The 14155-nt window shown below is 56.8% G+C and overlaps 1 protein-coding gene across 2 annotated transcripts in view; it reads right to left on the bottom strand.

Moving 5' to 3' along the window:
- The window catches only part of LOC101516001 (maestro heat-like repeat family member 5), a 32596-nt gene extending 18441 nt beyond the window's left edge, over positions 1-14155 (bottom strand). For both annotated transcript variants that reach the window (XM_058668358.1, XM_058668359.1), the window contains exons 1-6: positions 13980-14155; positions 6894-7063; positions 5505-5650; positions 4859-4987; positions 2489-2648; positions 1665-1717 (exon numbers count right to left, since the gene is read on the bottom strand). In XM_058668358.1, the coding sequence (XP_058524341.1) occupies positions 1665-1717; positions 2489-2648; positions 4859-4987; positions 5505-5650; positions 6894-7063; positions 13980-14059 (738 nt within the window). In that variant the 5' untranslated portion in view covers positions 14060-14155. The remainder of the gene's footprint in view (positions 1-1664; positions 1718-2488; positions 2649-4858; positions 4988-5504; positions 5651-6893; positions 7064-13979) is intronic.

Below are 14155 nucleotides of genomic sequence, written 5' to 3'. Positions count from 1 at the left end.
CGACATCATAGCTCTATGGCTCAGACTCACAGCACATCTGGCGCAGCCCCCCTGGGCACTGCTGGGTGTGAGTGGGGGAGGCTGGAGCTTGAGGTTCTGCATGGCACACCTTGTAGACCCCGCCCGGGAGTCCCTGGCGTGCTCATGGCGGGGGCACCCACAGCCCCTTCAGAACGAAGCGTTAAGCTCTCGGGAAGGTCTTGAGTGTGTGAATCACAGCGTCTGTCAGCACCCTGACCTTTCTGGAACCTCCCGTGCTACCAAAGCCCCTCCCTGCGGAGCTGCAGGCCACCTGCCTGCGCACGTACAGCTAGCTTCCTGCTCTGCTCTCGGCTGCCCCGGCCCTCGGCTGTGTGAGCCGCACTGACGCTGTGTCCACTGGCATGTCTCACAACTCTGTCCTTTGCTGTAACTGTTCCGGCAATTCTAGGTTTCTCGCAATTTCCAAATTTGCACATCAAACTTGAATCTGCAAGGTACCCTCTACTTCTATAGCAACATTCCCAGAGCTTCGCTTGGGACCGCAGATTCCACCCACACGTGTTTGCGAACGGCCTCCTGCTGTGATCGAGTCTCGTATCTAGCAGCCTTCTGTTTGCAACTTGTGGCTTTTAAGAAAGATCCTTTTTCCCCCCTTGAAAGTCACAGTTACAGAGAGAGAAGGAGAGAAAGATCTTCCATCTGCTGGTTCGTTCCCCAAACGGCTGCAATGGCCACAGCGAGGCTGATCTGAAACCAGGAGCCAGGAGCTTCCTGGTCCCCCATGCGGGTGCAGGGGCACACTATGTGTTTGCTTCTTCCGGTCTGCACCTCACTGGTGGACAGTGAGTTCAGCTGGCATGGACTGCCGTGGCCAGCCGCAGGGCTGGGTGGGGGTGTCCAGCCGTCCTGGCTGCCCGTGTTGGGGTAGGTGGTGCTGGGGCTCCACCGTTTCTCAGGCGAGTGACCAAATCTTTCTACTTCATTCTGCTACAGGTGTGAAGCTCTGGGCCTGTGCCCTGAGCTAACCGGCACGCGATCCGCCATGCTCTCCCCTGAGTGAGTCAGTCACCAGGGCGTGGAGTGCCAGCTGCCTGGTGATCTCTGCTGACCAACCCTGTGGCCCAAGTCCTGTCCCCTCCCCAGCAGGTGGGCTGGCTGCGCTGTGGAGACGAGATTCCCTCCCTGTGCCTCCCCTCCCCTCCCCTCCCTCCCTCTCCCTGTGCCTCCCCTCCCCTCCCCTCCCCTCCCTCCCTCTCCCTGTGCCTCCCCTCCCCTCCCCTCCCTCTCTCTCCCTGTGCCTCCCCTCCCCTCCCCTTCCTTCCCCTCCCCTCCCCTCCCTCTCCCTGTGCCTCCCCTCCCCTCCCTCTCCCTGTGCCTCCCCTCCCCTCCCTCTCCCTGTGCCTCCCCTCCCCTCCCCTTCCCTCCCCTCCCCTTCCCTCCCTGTGCCTCCCCTCCCCTTCCCTCCCCTCCCCTCTCTCTCCCTGTGCCTCCTCTCCCCTCCCCTCCCTCCCCCTTCCCTCTCCTCCCCTCCCCCTCTCTCCCTGTGCCTCCTCTCCCCTCCCCTCCCCTCCCTGTGTCTCCCCTCCCTCCTTCCCACTCCCTGTGCCTCCTCTCCCCTCCCCTTTCCCTCCTTCCTCCCACCCTGTTCCTTCCTCCCCCTCCCTTCCCCTGCAGGCTAATACCTGGGTCAGCTTCTCTTCCCAGCAGGCCTTGTCCTCCTGGGTGAACAGCCCCTCTGCAGGCACAGAGGTGGGTTTCAGGGGCCTCTCCTGCACTGGGACCCTGGCCTGTGGGGAAGCTGCAGGAGCTGGGTCTGGCACTGTGTGGCCTCTGGCAAGCCAGCCCCTGCTGCTCTGGGCTGGGGCCTCACCCTGGTGGGGGAGGGGTCCATCATTCAGGCCTGGGAGACTGGATAGCTAACTAAAAATATGGAAATCCTACCTTGGAGAGAGGGGCTACTTTAGGAATAGCCCTGCTGGGGTGGAGATGTGTGGCCTGATGCCCTCGCTGCAGAGGGACCCTCACACCCAGACTGCCAACCCCGGTGCAGGGGCCACAAGGCACCTGGGTCTGGAGGCCCACCCTACATTTCCTACAAGCCCCTGCTATCTAAGGTTCTGAGGGAGGTGGCTGCCTCCCCCAGGAAGCCCTCTGGGATGGCCACACCCTTTCCTGGTGCCCAGGGTAGCCCAGATGGGCCCTGATAAGCACATACAGCCATGCACAGCTGGCTGAGGGAACAGGGAGGGCTGGCAGCTGCTGGCCCCTCCTCCCTAGCCAGCAGGAGTGTGGCTGCCTGTGCACATGGCCAGGCTAGCATGGCAGTCTTGCTCGTCCTGATCTGTCTCCCCGTCCATACTGCCCATCTTGACACAGCCGTCAGAGCTGGGCCAGGGCTGTCACCCTGTGGCAGCTGAGAGAGGTGGTCCTGGGCGGCAGCCTGTGCTCTTGCCCACTGCCCCACTGTTCCCAGAGCGGTGCCTGGGCTGGCCGCGGCAGGACGCACCGGCGGAAGACAGCATGCCCATGACGTAGAGGATGCTGCGGTGCGGGAAGACGCCGGTCAGGAGCTCTGTTTCCAGGAGCCGGACCACCGCCTGCCACGAGTGCTTGCAGATGGCCACCAGCACATTGCTGGCCGCGTCCTGGTATGCGTCCTCCAGATCCTGCGGGGCAGAGTGAGACGGCAGGTCCAGGCCCCACACGTTCCCTTGAGTACAGCCTCCGTCACCCACCCACTTCACGGATGGCAGACTGGTCCTCCTGCGGCTCCGAGACATCTGCCTTGGCCCTCTGTACCTGCTGTACCCCTGCCCTGAACGCCCCTGACCCGGGCTGCCTTGGAGCCCACGCTTGGGTTGGCCCCAGCGACTATGCCCTGCCTCTCATTCTTATCCTCAGGGGGCAGAGCTGGAGCCATATTTCTGTCTGAGGACCCGGCACCCCAGCCCGGACCCTGGCTGAGCCCCCGAGCGTTCCAGGGCGTCCTCACACACGCATGTGTTGCAGCCAGGAGCCTGGCTCCAGTGTTGCGCTCAGCTGCTGCTCTTGGGTTCCAGGTGTGACTCTCCCTGTATCTCCACCCAGCGCAAAGCAGGTGCGGCCTCTGGTGGCCTCGGCGAGCGAGGGTACCTTGATCGCTTCCTGCTATTCCTGTGGCACCCACATCACCCACACCCACAACGGACCCAGACCCGAGAGGGAATGGAGGACAAGTGCCGAGCTCCACCCCCACTGCTGTGACCCCGTTATCTGGCCAGGGGCTGGAGGCCTCGGGTCTTCCCAGCCTGGAAGCCGGGGGCCGGGCAGAGCGGCTGAAGAGGAGGGTGGAGACGCTGCCTCCCCGGACGATGCCCCAACCGCAGCCATACTGGGTGGCTCCGCTGCTGCAGAGAACAAGGAGCAGGGTGGGCCTGCAGACCAGCTGTCGCTGACGGAGCCAGCTCTGGCCAGCTCCGCCACAGGGAACAGAACCCTGGGTCAGGGTCTCCCAGGAAACCCTTGGAACCAGCAGGAAAGACGGAGAGCTGCTGCTCGGGGTGAGGGGAAGTGTGGGACAGGGGAGGGACGAGGCCCCATGGCCACAAGTCCCACGCATTCAGAAGTGAGTGACTCGGAGGCCTCAGGGAAGCATGGCAGCAGAGAACACGCAAGTGCGTGGGCCCCTGCTCCCCACGTGGGAGACCTGGATGGAGGTCTAGGCTTCTGGCTCGGGCCCAGCCAGCACTGGCTGTGCTGGGCCTTCAGGGAGTGGATGGCAGGTGGAAGATCCTGGCCTTTCTACCTTCTAAACAAAGAAAATGAAAAAGATAGCTCATGTGAGCGACTCTTCTAAAGTACAAGAGTCCTGGGAATCGTGGCAACTTGCGTGCCTTAATGTCAAGAATTCCTGGAGGTTTCCAACAGACAAGCAGAGCCAGGTGATGCTGGGAGCCTGGGGGTCTGCAGGGTGGGCTGCCAGAAGGGCAGAGGTTGGGCGTGGCCGAGGGGTGCCTCCAACTTTCAGTAAATGGGCAAGAGGAAGACTTGGGGTCCAGGGACTGGGTTGTCATCAGAGGGAAGGGTGCAGGTGTCTGTCATGAGGCAGGCCCTAGGACAACGCGTGGCACCAGCAGCTGGGGCGCTGGGGACACTGGCCGGCTCTGCCCTCAGTCCAGGCCTGTTCCACGGCACTGTGTGCAGACATGGCGAAGGCGGCACAGCTGGCCTCCGGAGGAGTCTCGTCCACCCTCAGCCCTGATGCTGTGCCATCCCTCATCTCCTGGGCCACTCTGCCCTTCCCCACAGTGCCACCTGAGGCTTGAGACCCTCCCAGCAAGGTGAAGACAGAAAGGGGATGGGAGGGAAGACCTAAAGTCTGGGGTGTGCCTCTGGTGGCTCGCCGTGCTGTTCATTGTCGGGGTCAGGGAGACGCAGCCTTGCTGAGTGAGATGGTGCCTGTTCTCTGGCCACAGCCTGTCAAGGCACAGTGAGTTTAAGGCCTGGAAGCTGCCACACTCTGGCCTGGGCTGGGGTGGCTCCAGGAATTGCAGGCTGGGGATGGCTGGGTGGGACCCTTTGGGTCCTTTTCAGGGATGCATAAACAGGCGTTCAAGACTTGGTACAGCCTGGGGACCAGGCCACACCTGCAGCAGATCTCACAGGGGCTGGGGTGGGGTGCAGTGGGGTGCTTCTGGCAAAGCTGCCCCCACAGGGTCCTTTGAGCAGCCTCACCCGCCTCCTCTGAGTGCGTGGCGTTGCTTTCCTGGGGGTGGTGGTTAGGACAGAGGAGTGGACACAAGTCCCCGGCTAAGCCACGGAACTCAGCACACATCCAGGGCCTCCACGGGTCCCCGGGGACAGCTACATGCACCCCCCGAAGGGGCAGGGGACCCACCGTGTTCTTGGTCATGTTCTCCAGGGCCAGCTGCATGAAGGTCTTTTCCCAGGTCTCCTCTAGGGAGTCGCTGGCTCTGATGACGGCCTCTAGCACCTGGAACAGCCGGAATGTATGCCGGGCGGAGATCTGCGGACCACACACAGGCAGGGGCTCAGGGCTGGGCCAGGCCTGGGGATGGGGGTGGTGTCTTTGGGAGCACAGAAGGTAGGGTACACGAGGGTGCCATGTGGGAAAAGGATCTGGGGTGTCTTCACTAGGGGAGCACGTGCTGTGTGGCCAGGTGCTACCGCTGCTGTGAGGACCAAAACCTTCCCAGGCCTCAGCAGGCTGCACAGGACTTGAGAAGAACAATAATTCCTGCTTCGGTCTCTGCCCACTCGTCCACCCACCCACCCAACGACCCCCCCATCTGTCTGTCTGCCCATCTGTTTGCTTCTTACTGATTCTGTGACTGCTGGCAAATTCCTTCCCCTCCCCAAGCCTTAGCATCCTCACTGGGGAGGATCCTGGTGCCTACGTCAGGACAGCGTGCAAGAGTGGGCTGCATCTGGGGGGCTGCTTTCTTCTGTCACTGTGTGGCGCTGCTGCTCCTGTAGTACCCAGGATGGAGCCCCCTTAGGTGCCTGGTCTGAGCTGCCCTCACCTCTGGATTGTCTCTGAAGTAGCTGTGGATGGTTTCCACCACCAAGTCGGGGGACATGTGGGCCATGGTCGTGAGCTTCTTGATGACGTTGTTGAGGTGGACAGAGTCTGAGGTATTCACATCCCGCAGCATCTTGAAGCAGATGGCTGCAGCGGGCAAGAACGGCGAGAGGGTCACACAGAGGCAGCAGGGCTGGGAGGAGTGACGCTGTGAGCTGGAAGTGAGAATTGAGCAAGTGGACACCCAGGGACACCCAGAATCTCATGGCTGTGCAGTGTTCATCTGGTGTCCGGGCAGAACCTGAGCAGGCCTGCACATCTTCACTCACCTGTCTCCAGTCCCCACTAGCACTGACCCAGCTTCCTTTGTCATGTGTCCATTCAGTCGCTCATCAGTTGTCCACCCATCTGTCCACCTGTGCATACATCTATTCGTGTATATGTCCATCAACCCATCTTCCCTGTTTGTCATTCATTTACCCACCTGCCCCCAACTAGCTACCTCTTAGTGAATGTATCCATCTATCCATCCACCCACTTGCTCACTCACCCACTCAGCTATTCATAAATTCATATATCAAGCCACCCATCCATCCATCTACCACCCCCTCTGCTCATTTACCTACTCACTCACCCATCTCTTCATAAATTCATACACGAAACCACCCATCCTTCCACCCATCCATCCATCCAACCACCCACTCACCCACCCATCCACCACCCAACCATCCACCCGTCCATCCATCCACCCCACCCACCCACCCAACCATCCAACCATGCACCACCCACTACCCACTCACCCAACCAACCAACCATCCATCCGTCCATCCACCCACCTACCCACCCACCCATCCCTCCACCCACCCACCCATACACCTGCTTATTCACCCATCCATAATCTGCCCATCCCTCTATCCAACTACCCACTTACCCCACCCATCTATTCATAAATTCACAGTCCGTCCTTCCCTCTTTCTCTCCTTCCCTTTCTCCCTCCCTCCCTCCATCTAACTATATCTACTCACCCATCCACCCACCCATCTATTTATAATCTCAGGCACCAGCCCCTCTATTCCTGTTTCCAGTCATCACCTGATCTTCCACCCTTATTTCCAACATCCTGCAGTGTCTCTAAGAGGGGGAAGCATACTGAGGGCAGGCTACAGGTTTCATGGTGTGAAGGGCAGGGTTGGTGGGAGAGGGTGCTTTCTGGGCTCTGGCTGGAGGCATGGAGAGGCGGGGGAGTGAGCGGGGCTGTCCATTGGAGGTTCTACCAGGCATCCTCCTTGACTCTCCCTCCCCGGGTCCTGCGTGGGGACTGCTTAGGTGGAGGGGCCCGGGTCCCCCCGAGGGCCCGCACATTCCTGCATGCATGCGGGCCTGGGCTCACCGGCATTGTAGGCTTCTTCCATGAACATCCCGTGCTTCTGGGGCACCAGTGCGGCCTGGCTGCTCTCCGACTTGTGCAGCAGGATGGTGTCAGGGTGCTTTGGCCTGTCCCTGTGGGCAAGCTCCTGGGGTGAGGGAATCCTCTCAGAGGCCGAGATAAGGGGGAGGATTCTGAAACACAAAGGGCCTGGGGGTCAGCCTGGGGTACCCTGTGAGCAACCAAGGACATGGATGCTAGGAGTGCAGGCCAGGCTGGGTCTATCCATCCACTCAGTGATGGCTGGGCCCTGGGAGGCAGGTGGCAGCCAAGGCCTCCAGGGCACCTTCAGGAGGTGTCTGCATGTGGACTGTGGAAGGCCTTCAGCATCAGTTCTAGCCTAGGGGGCAACCAGCTCCCCAGTACGCCACGGGAGGCTACCTGAACCTGTGGGATCTCTGGGTGGGTTGAGGGGAGCTGCAGGAGCGGGGAGGAAGTCGGGCCCCATCAAACCAGTCTTTGCCTCCCCCTCCTCTTCCGTAGCTATGAGCCACAAAGTCCCACAAAGGCAGGAGGGACAGCCAGGGCCCTTCCTGCTGAGGCTGCTGCCCAGGGCTGCACTCTCCCTCCTGGCCTGGCATTCCTGCTAGCCTCCCTGGAGGGGCGGGCCTCCCTCTGCCCGGGGACCCCAGTGAATGTATCAGACACTAGCTGATGAGTCACTCATGCCTCCTGTCATCTGACTCACCCACTGTGCTACCACGGAGCAGGTGGCTCCGCTTCCATTCCCTTCCCTGCTAGTGCACTTGGGGAAGCAGCAGAGCATGCTGCCCGGGCCCTGCAACCACACAGGAGACCTGGAGGAAGCTCCTGGCTCCTGGCTTTGGACCTGTCCAGCTCCAGCTACTGCGACCATTTGGGGAGTGAACCAAATCTATCTTTACTATCTTTCAAGTAAATAAATGAATCTTTAAAACATGCGCACGCGCACGCACACACACAGAAAAACCTGTCACTGAGGAATTCCACTCTCAGGGAAAACATATTTAGAAACTGAAGGTGAAATAAACACTTGTTAAATTACAAAAACCTAGAATTTTCCACCAGGAACCACATTACATCCAAAACACGTTGGAGGAAGCATGTCGGGCAGAGGGAAAGTGGCAGGAGGCACGCGATGCTGCGGCAGCAGGGAGAGCGCTGAGCGGCCAGTGCAGACAGACAGGAAACCGGCCCAGGCCAACCAAGACTGTAACAAACACCACCCCAACTTCACCCTAACCTCAACCTAAGCCTAATTTAACCCTACCCTATCCTTAAGCCTAAAACCTAATGAACACCTAGCCTAAGGATAACACTACATTAACCTAACCTTAAACCAGATATCTAACCTTAACAACACTAACCTAAAACTACCGTTACCCTAACTCTAACATTACCATAACTCTGTTATTGTAACCCTAACATAACCCTAATCTTAGGCTAATTCTAACCCTAAACTAACCCTAACATAATCTTAACCTAAATCTAACCCTAACCCAACCCCAAACCTAAGGCTAACACTAACCCTAATTCTAACCTAATCCTAATCCTAATAATAACTCACCCATAACCCTTACCTAAACCTAACTCTTAACCCTAACCAAGCCCTAACAACGGCTAATCCTAACTCCAAAGCTAAACCTAACCTAACTACAACCCTAACCTAACCTAACCTTAACCTAACCCTAACCTCAACCTAATCTGACCTTTCTTCCCAAAAATTTTGTTTTTATTGCAAAGGCAGATTTATAGAGAGAAGCAGAGATAGAGAGGAAGATCTTCCACCCACTCGTACACTCCCCAAATGGCTGCAACAGCTAGAGCTGAGCTGATCTGAAGCCAGGAGCCAGAAACTTCTTCCAGATCTCCCACATGGTTGCAGGGTCCCAAGGTTTTGGGCCATCCTCCATTGTTTTCCCAGGTCACAAGCAGGGAGCTGGATGGGAAGCAGAACAGCCAAGATATTAACCAGTGCCCATACGGAAAACTGAGCCATCATAACAGGCCCTAAACCTAACCGAATCCTAAGCTGAGGCTAATCCTAACCTAACCCTAACTCTAACCCTTGGTTTGGTCCTTCTCTTACTTGTAAAACTGAAAGGAGTGGGCATTTGTCACATCACTCAAGGTGCCACCGGGGACACCTGCCTCCTTGGTCAGTGCTGGCTTCATGTTCCAGCCAGCTACGTCTGAGCCAGCTTGCTGGCAAGTACTTTGTCCCTGCCACCCACCAGGGCACTGGGCTGAGTTCCAGGTTCCTGGATTTGTCCCAGCTCAGTCTGGCTGAGAAAGAACTCATGGGTGGAAGACCTGTCTGCTTCTCTAATGAAAATAAATAAAAATGGAAATATCAATGATAGCATTTATAACAAATGGAGGTGTAAAATGCATACCAACAATAGCAGAACAGGAGAGGAGCAGCGGATGGACGTAAAATAGGTCAGCTTCTCCTGCGACACTATGGGCATAGCATCACTCTGTAGTGGACAGAACTGAACAACACTGTGCACCACGAGCCTGGAGCAAGACAACATGAAACCCAAAGGCAACACATCAGACAGAGCAGTACTGCTCATGGCCCAGGAGAAATGGACAAGCAGCACAAACAGAAAACGGTGGGAAACTGAAGCCACATATCCTACTCAGTCACAGTAACAGCCACTGAACATCAAAGTCAGACCAAATATATGCTGCCTGTAAGAAATATGTTTGGGTCACCAAATAATTAAAAGGATGGGAGAAGCTATACTGTGCTGACATCAACCCAAAGGAAACTATAGTGACCATTAATGTCTGAAAAAGTGCATGTTGGATCAGGGCGTCGCTGGTCACGGTGACGGAGTTGTGTGTCAAGGGGATGTGAGCTCTGTTGATGCACCAGCAACAACACTACAAAGTATTTAAAGCAAAACAACTGAACGAAGGGACAGACTGCTGAGAGATTATAGTACCCTCCTCGGCAGGGGACAGGTAGCCAGGGAGGGGGCAGACAGCTCGACAGCACTTAATGTGGTCTCAGTGACACTCAGAGGATCTGATGATACATCAAGACACACACACTCCTCTCATGTGCACCTGGTACCTACAGCAAGACAGACTGTGCTCAGCACCACTCATGAGCCTCAAGAAGCTGGAAGAGACTGAAGCCGAGCATAGCATGGAGTTAGAACTCAGCGCCAGGAAGAGAAATCTCCCAGTGTGCAGAAGTTCAACAGGACACTTAATAACCATGGGTCAAGAATTATGAGTGGAATGAAAGGAAGACAGAATGCACCCCTGAGGCACAGCTGAGGGCGTGCTCGGGGGAAATTCATAGAATTTCATGGCTGTCTCAGTAAGGAACAAAGGTCTGGCTTCAGTGAAGCTAGGGGGAGAATAACATAGGAAACCTAAGCAAAGAAAACCAGATGGCTGTTCTGTAAAGAGCTCTTCAACATCACCAGCTGCTGAATGGAGAAATAACACCGACAGGACATGGAGGGACACGCCCCACTCACTCTGCAAGGCGAGCCCTGAGGGTGGAAAGTCAGTCGAGGTGATTTTCCACATGAACAGAAGATCCTTTCATGAACATTCCGACAGGTGCAGACAACACTGGACAATATTCAACCTCGATGTGCTCATAAAAGCCCCAAAGAATGAAGAGCTTCTTCTCAACTCAGCAACAATCATCTAGAGGAATCCCACAGCTGATACTGTGTAGTGAAAGCCAGTATCCCTCACGTGACTGGGAATGAGGTTACGAGCTTGTCCTTACACCTGCCACAGCTTAGGACATAACAGACACACCATGTACAGTACAGTAGGAACCGACATAATAGACACATAATGTATAGTAGCACTACGTACCATTGCTTCCTTAGGAACACATCTAACAAACGAGTTCATGATCTACACGCTACAAGCTGCACAATGTTGGAGAAAGAGATAATGAAGGCTTTAGTAAGTAGAAAGGCATACCATGTTCATGAACTGGGGGAAATCAATATTGTTACATTGCCAACTTATCCGAATATCCAGTGTAATTCCAATCAAACTCCCACAGAACATTATTTTCCATAGTAACCAACAAGCTTTTCTAACGTGTAATTGCAGGGGTTGGTGTGGTGGAATAGCAAGCTAATCCTTTGTCTGCTGGTCCTTGTTCCCGTAGCTCCACTTTCCATCCAGCTCTCTGCCTGTGGTCTGGGAAGGCAGTGGAGGATGACCCAAAGCCTTGGGACCTGGCACCCAAGTGGGAGACCTGGAAAAAGTTCCTGGTTCCTGGCTTTGCACTGACTTAGCTCTTGTTGTTGTGGCCATTTGGGAAGTGAACCAGTGGATAGAAGATCTTTGTTCCTCCTCTCTGTAAAAATCAGTGTTTCAAACAAAAATACATGAATCTTTAGAAAAAACAAAATGTAAATGGAAACGCAGAGGAACTAGGCCAGGTCAAAATTATTCTGAAGAATAAAATAGGAAGCTTGATACCCAGACTACTACAGGATTTAAGGCAAGGCTTGGTGTTCAAGTCAGTGGGACAAGGCAGGAGTATGAGTGTGTGGAGCAGACAGCCCAGCAACTGACAATCACACATCAGGCCAGTATAGGTGCAAATTGAGGTGAGACAGTCTGGCATAGGGTATGGCAACATTTGTGTGCACATATGCAAAAAGTATCTCCCAGTCCATGCTCCGCTCCATTTATGGCAACCAACTAAAAATAGATTATGGCTCCGAGCAAGGCAGCAAGGTCACGGAGCAGCCGGTACTCCCGTGGTGTTGCCAGGAACACAAGGCACAGCCCACTGGGAAGCTACAAGTAGTACAAGATACTGGGAAGTAGCTTGTCAAAGTCTTTAAAAGTTAGGTACACGTTGACTGCATGGCTCAATTCTCCTGCTAAGCATCTGGCAACTTGTGTTCGTATGAAAATCCACAGAAATGCTGTCGAAGTTGGAGGGAAAGAAGTCATGTCCCTTGAGCTTGTGAGAACATCAAATAAATACGCTCCACCTGCAGACACCATTAACTCCCCAAACACTACTCAGCTATGAGACACACCACTCCGCTATGAAACACACCACTAGGTCATGAAACATACCACTGCGCCACAAAACACACCACTAGGCCATGCAATACCACCTGGCCACAATGGAAGCCCAGCAGAGACTTGGCATCATGGATGGCTCCCACATGTGTCAGCAGCCCGTCTCTCACGCTTGGCAGAAGGCCAAGCCAGGCAGCTGTGTCTGGGATGGGCAACTGGCGGCTGTCCCCACAAGGTGTGGGGGGAGGGGCTTCTGTGTCACTCTGTGGCAGTGGGGCCCGACTCTGGGTGGCAACTCTAACTGTGCAGGGATCCTAAAGGAAAAATGGAGAGTGGCAGTGTTGGGCTCACCCTCTCTTCCACCTGCGTTGCCCACTGCCCATCATGACCAGCACCTACTGCCCCGTGAGGCCTCTGCACCCCCACCCCAGGCTGTGGCTTTGCCACATGGCTGCCTGACCCTGAGCCTGGTCCTAGGTGAGGTGTAAACCCCTTTCTCCTCTCCCTCATGGTGATAGCACCCTGCCTCACTATGCCCATTTCTCTCCCTCCTCTGTACCACCTCTCGCTGTGGCTCTCTTCCTGCTAAAGCAAAAGGGAAGGGTTCGTGTGTGCGCACATGTGCGAGCGTGTGCATGTGCGTGTCCTTACATTTCAAGGGGGGAGAGATGGAGAGAGCTCCTATCTGCAGCTTTAGTCCCTAAATGGCCCCATCCCACCGTGCACGGCAATAGCTGGGGCTGGGCCAGGGTGAAGCCAGGAGCTGGGACACCTAAACCTGGGTCTCCCACTTGGGTGGCAGGACTCATGTCGTCGATCTGTCACTGCTGCCTTCCAGGCTGTGCAGGCACGGAGCAGGGAACCTGACCGCGAGCCTCCACGGAGGAGGAGGGTATCTGGGCTGAACCCAGAACAGGCACCCCCATATCCCCGCCTACAGCTCCAGCTCCTCTGACAGCGGCCAGGGTGCCTGTGTGAGTGAATGCCCAGGATCCAGTGGCAGTGTCCCCTCCCTTCCTGGGGCTGTGCCCCTAGCTCCTCTCATTCCTTCCTGCCTTCACCCATGCCCTGAACATGGCTGCCTGATGCCCTGTACCCATTGGCTGCAGTGAGCCCCACATGGGACCAGACGCTGTGGGCCGATGCACAGCTGGACAGTGGGTGGGAGCTGATCAGGGCATGGGGTGAGTGGAGTGGACACTGGGTGCCTAGGCCTGGAGGGCAGGCATGGCCAAGAGCTGCTGGGGTGGGGCCCTGCCTGAACACTGGACATCAGAGTGGGTGGGTATGTGATGAACAGACAGGCACGTGAGCCCGCTGCAGCCTGCTGCCCCCATGCCCACACTGGCCAGACCCCGGGCTGCCACAGCTAAAAGCATTTTTAAAAATAGATCAATGATGCAAGCACTCTCATGGTGGGCACGGAGGGCAGTGCGCACATGCGCGATGGCAGAGCCACTGGGCCTGGCGTGACCTCCTTGGGGTCAGCATCACCAGGCCACAGCTGGTAGGCGCCATGGCAACGTGGCCACAGCTGGTAGGCGCCATGGCAACGTGGCCACAGCCACCCCCTTCCTGGTGCCTGTCTGAGCTAAGGGTCAGAGGAGATGGAGGCAGGGGCCAGCCAGGGCAGCTTCCAACCCCCTCCTGTGATGGCCTGGTTCTCTGGGGGACCCCGGGGCCCAGGGCAGCCTGGAGAGGGACTATCCTCCATGCTTGTCCCTGTCAGCTTCTGCATATACAGGCAGCAGGGCCTCTCCACACAGCTCACCTGAGGCCAGGCACATGGCGGCAGCAGGCGGCCTTCCTGTCCGTCTGTCCACTGCCTGTCCTCACCCTCACCTCCTGTCCCTAGCAGTCAGCATGGCTTGTGCGTAGCCAGGGCCCAGCCCGGGGCTGGGGCTGGAACCTCCTCCCAGCCCTTTTCACAGCAGGCTGGGACCATGCCCCAACTGTCTGCTCGGGTCACCCTGGCTGCTCCCAGATGCCCTCTGCAAGGCGCTGACCCCCCTGTGGGGCATGGGGTGCCCGTGGGCCCACCTGGGGTTGTGGGACATGGCTGAGGAAGTCCGGCTCGAGGAAGTGAGGCTGTGCGGCCGTCCAGGGCGCTGCCTGTCCATGGCGGAGCTGAGGGTGCACAGGCCGCAGGCGCAGGCTCTGTCTTGCTCAGCGGGCCAGTCCTGTCTCTGCCCATCGCCCTGCCCCGCCCAGCTGGC

The sequence above is a fragment of the Ochotona princeps genome, chromosome 9, assembly GCF_030435755.1.
Source record: "Ochotona princeps isolate mOchPri1 chromosome 9, mOchPri1.hap1, whole genome shotgun sequence".
Lineage (NCBI taxonomy): Eukaryota > Metazoa > Chordata > Mammalia > Lagomorpha > Ochotonidae > Ochotona > Ochotona princeps.
Note: the sequence above shows the minus strand (reverse complement) of the source record. Positions and strands in the feature narration are given on the sequence as shown.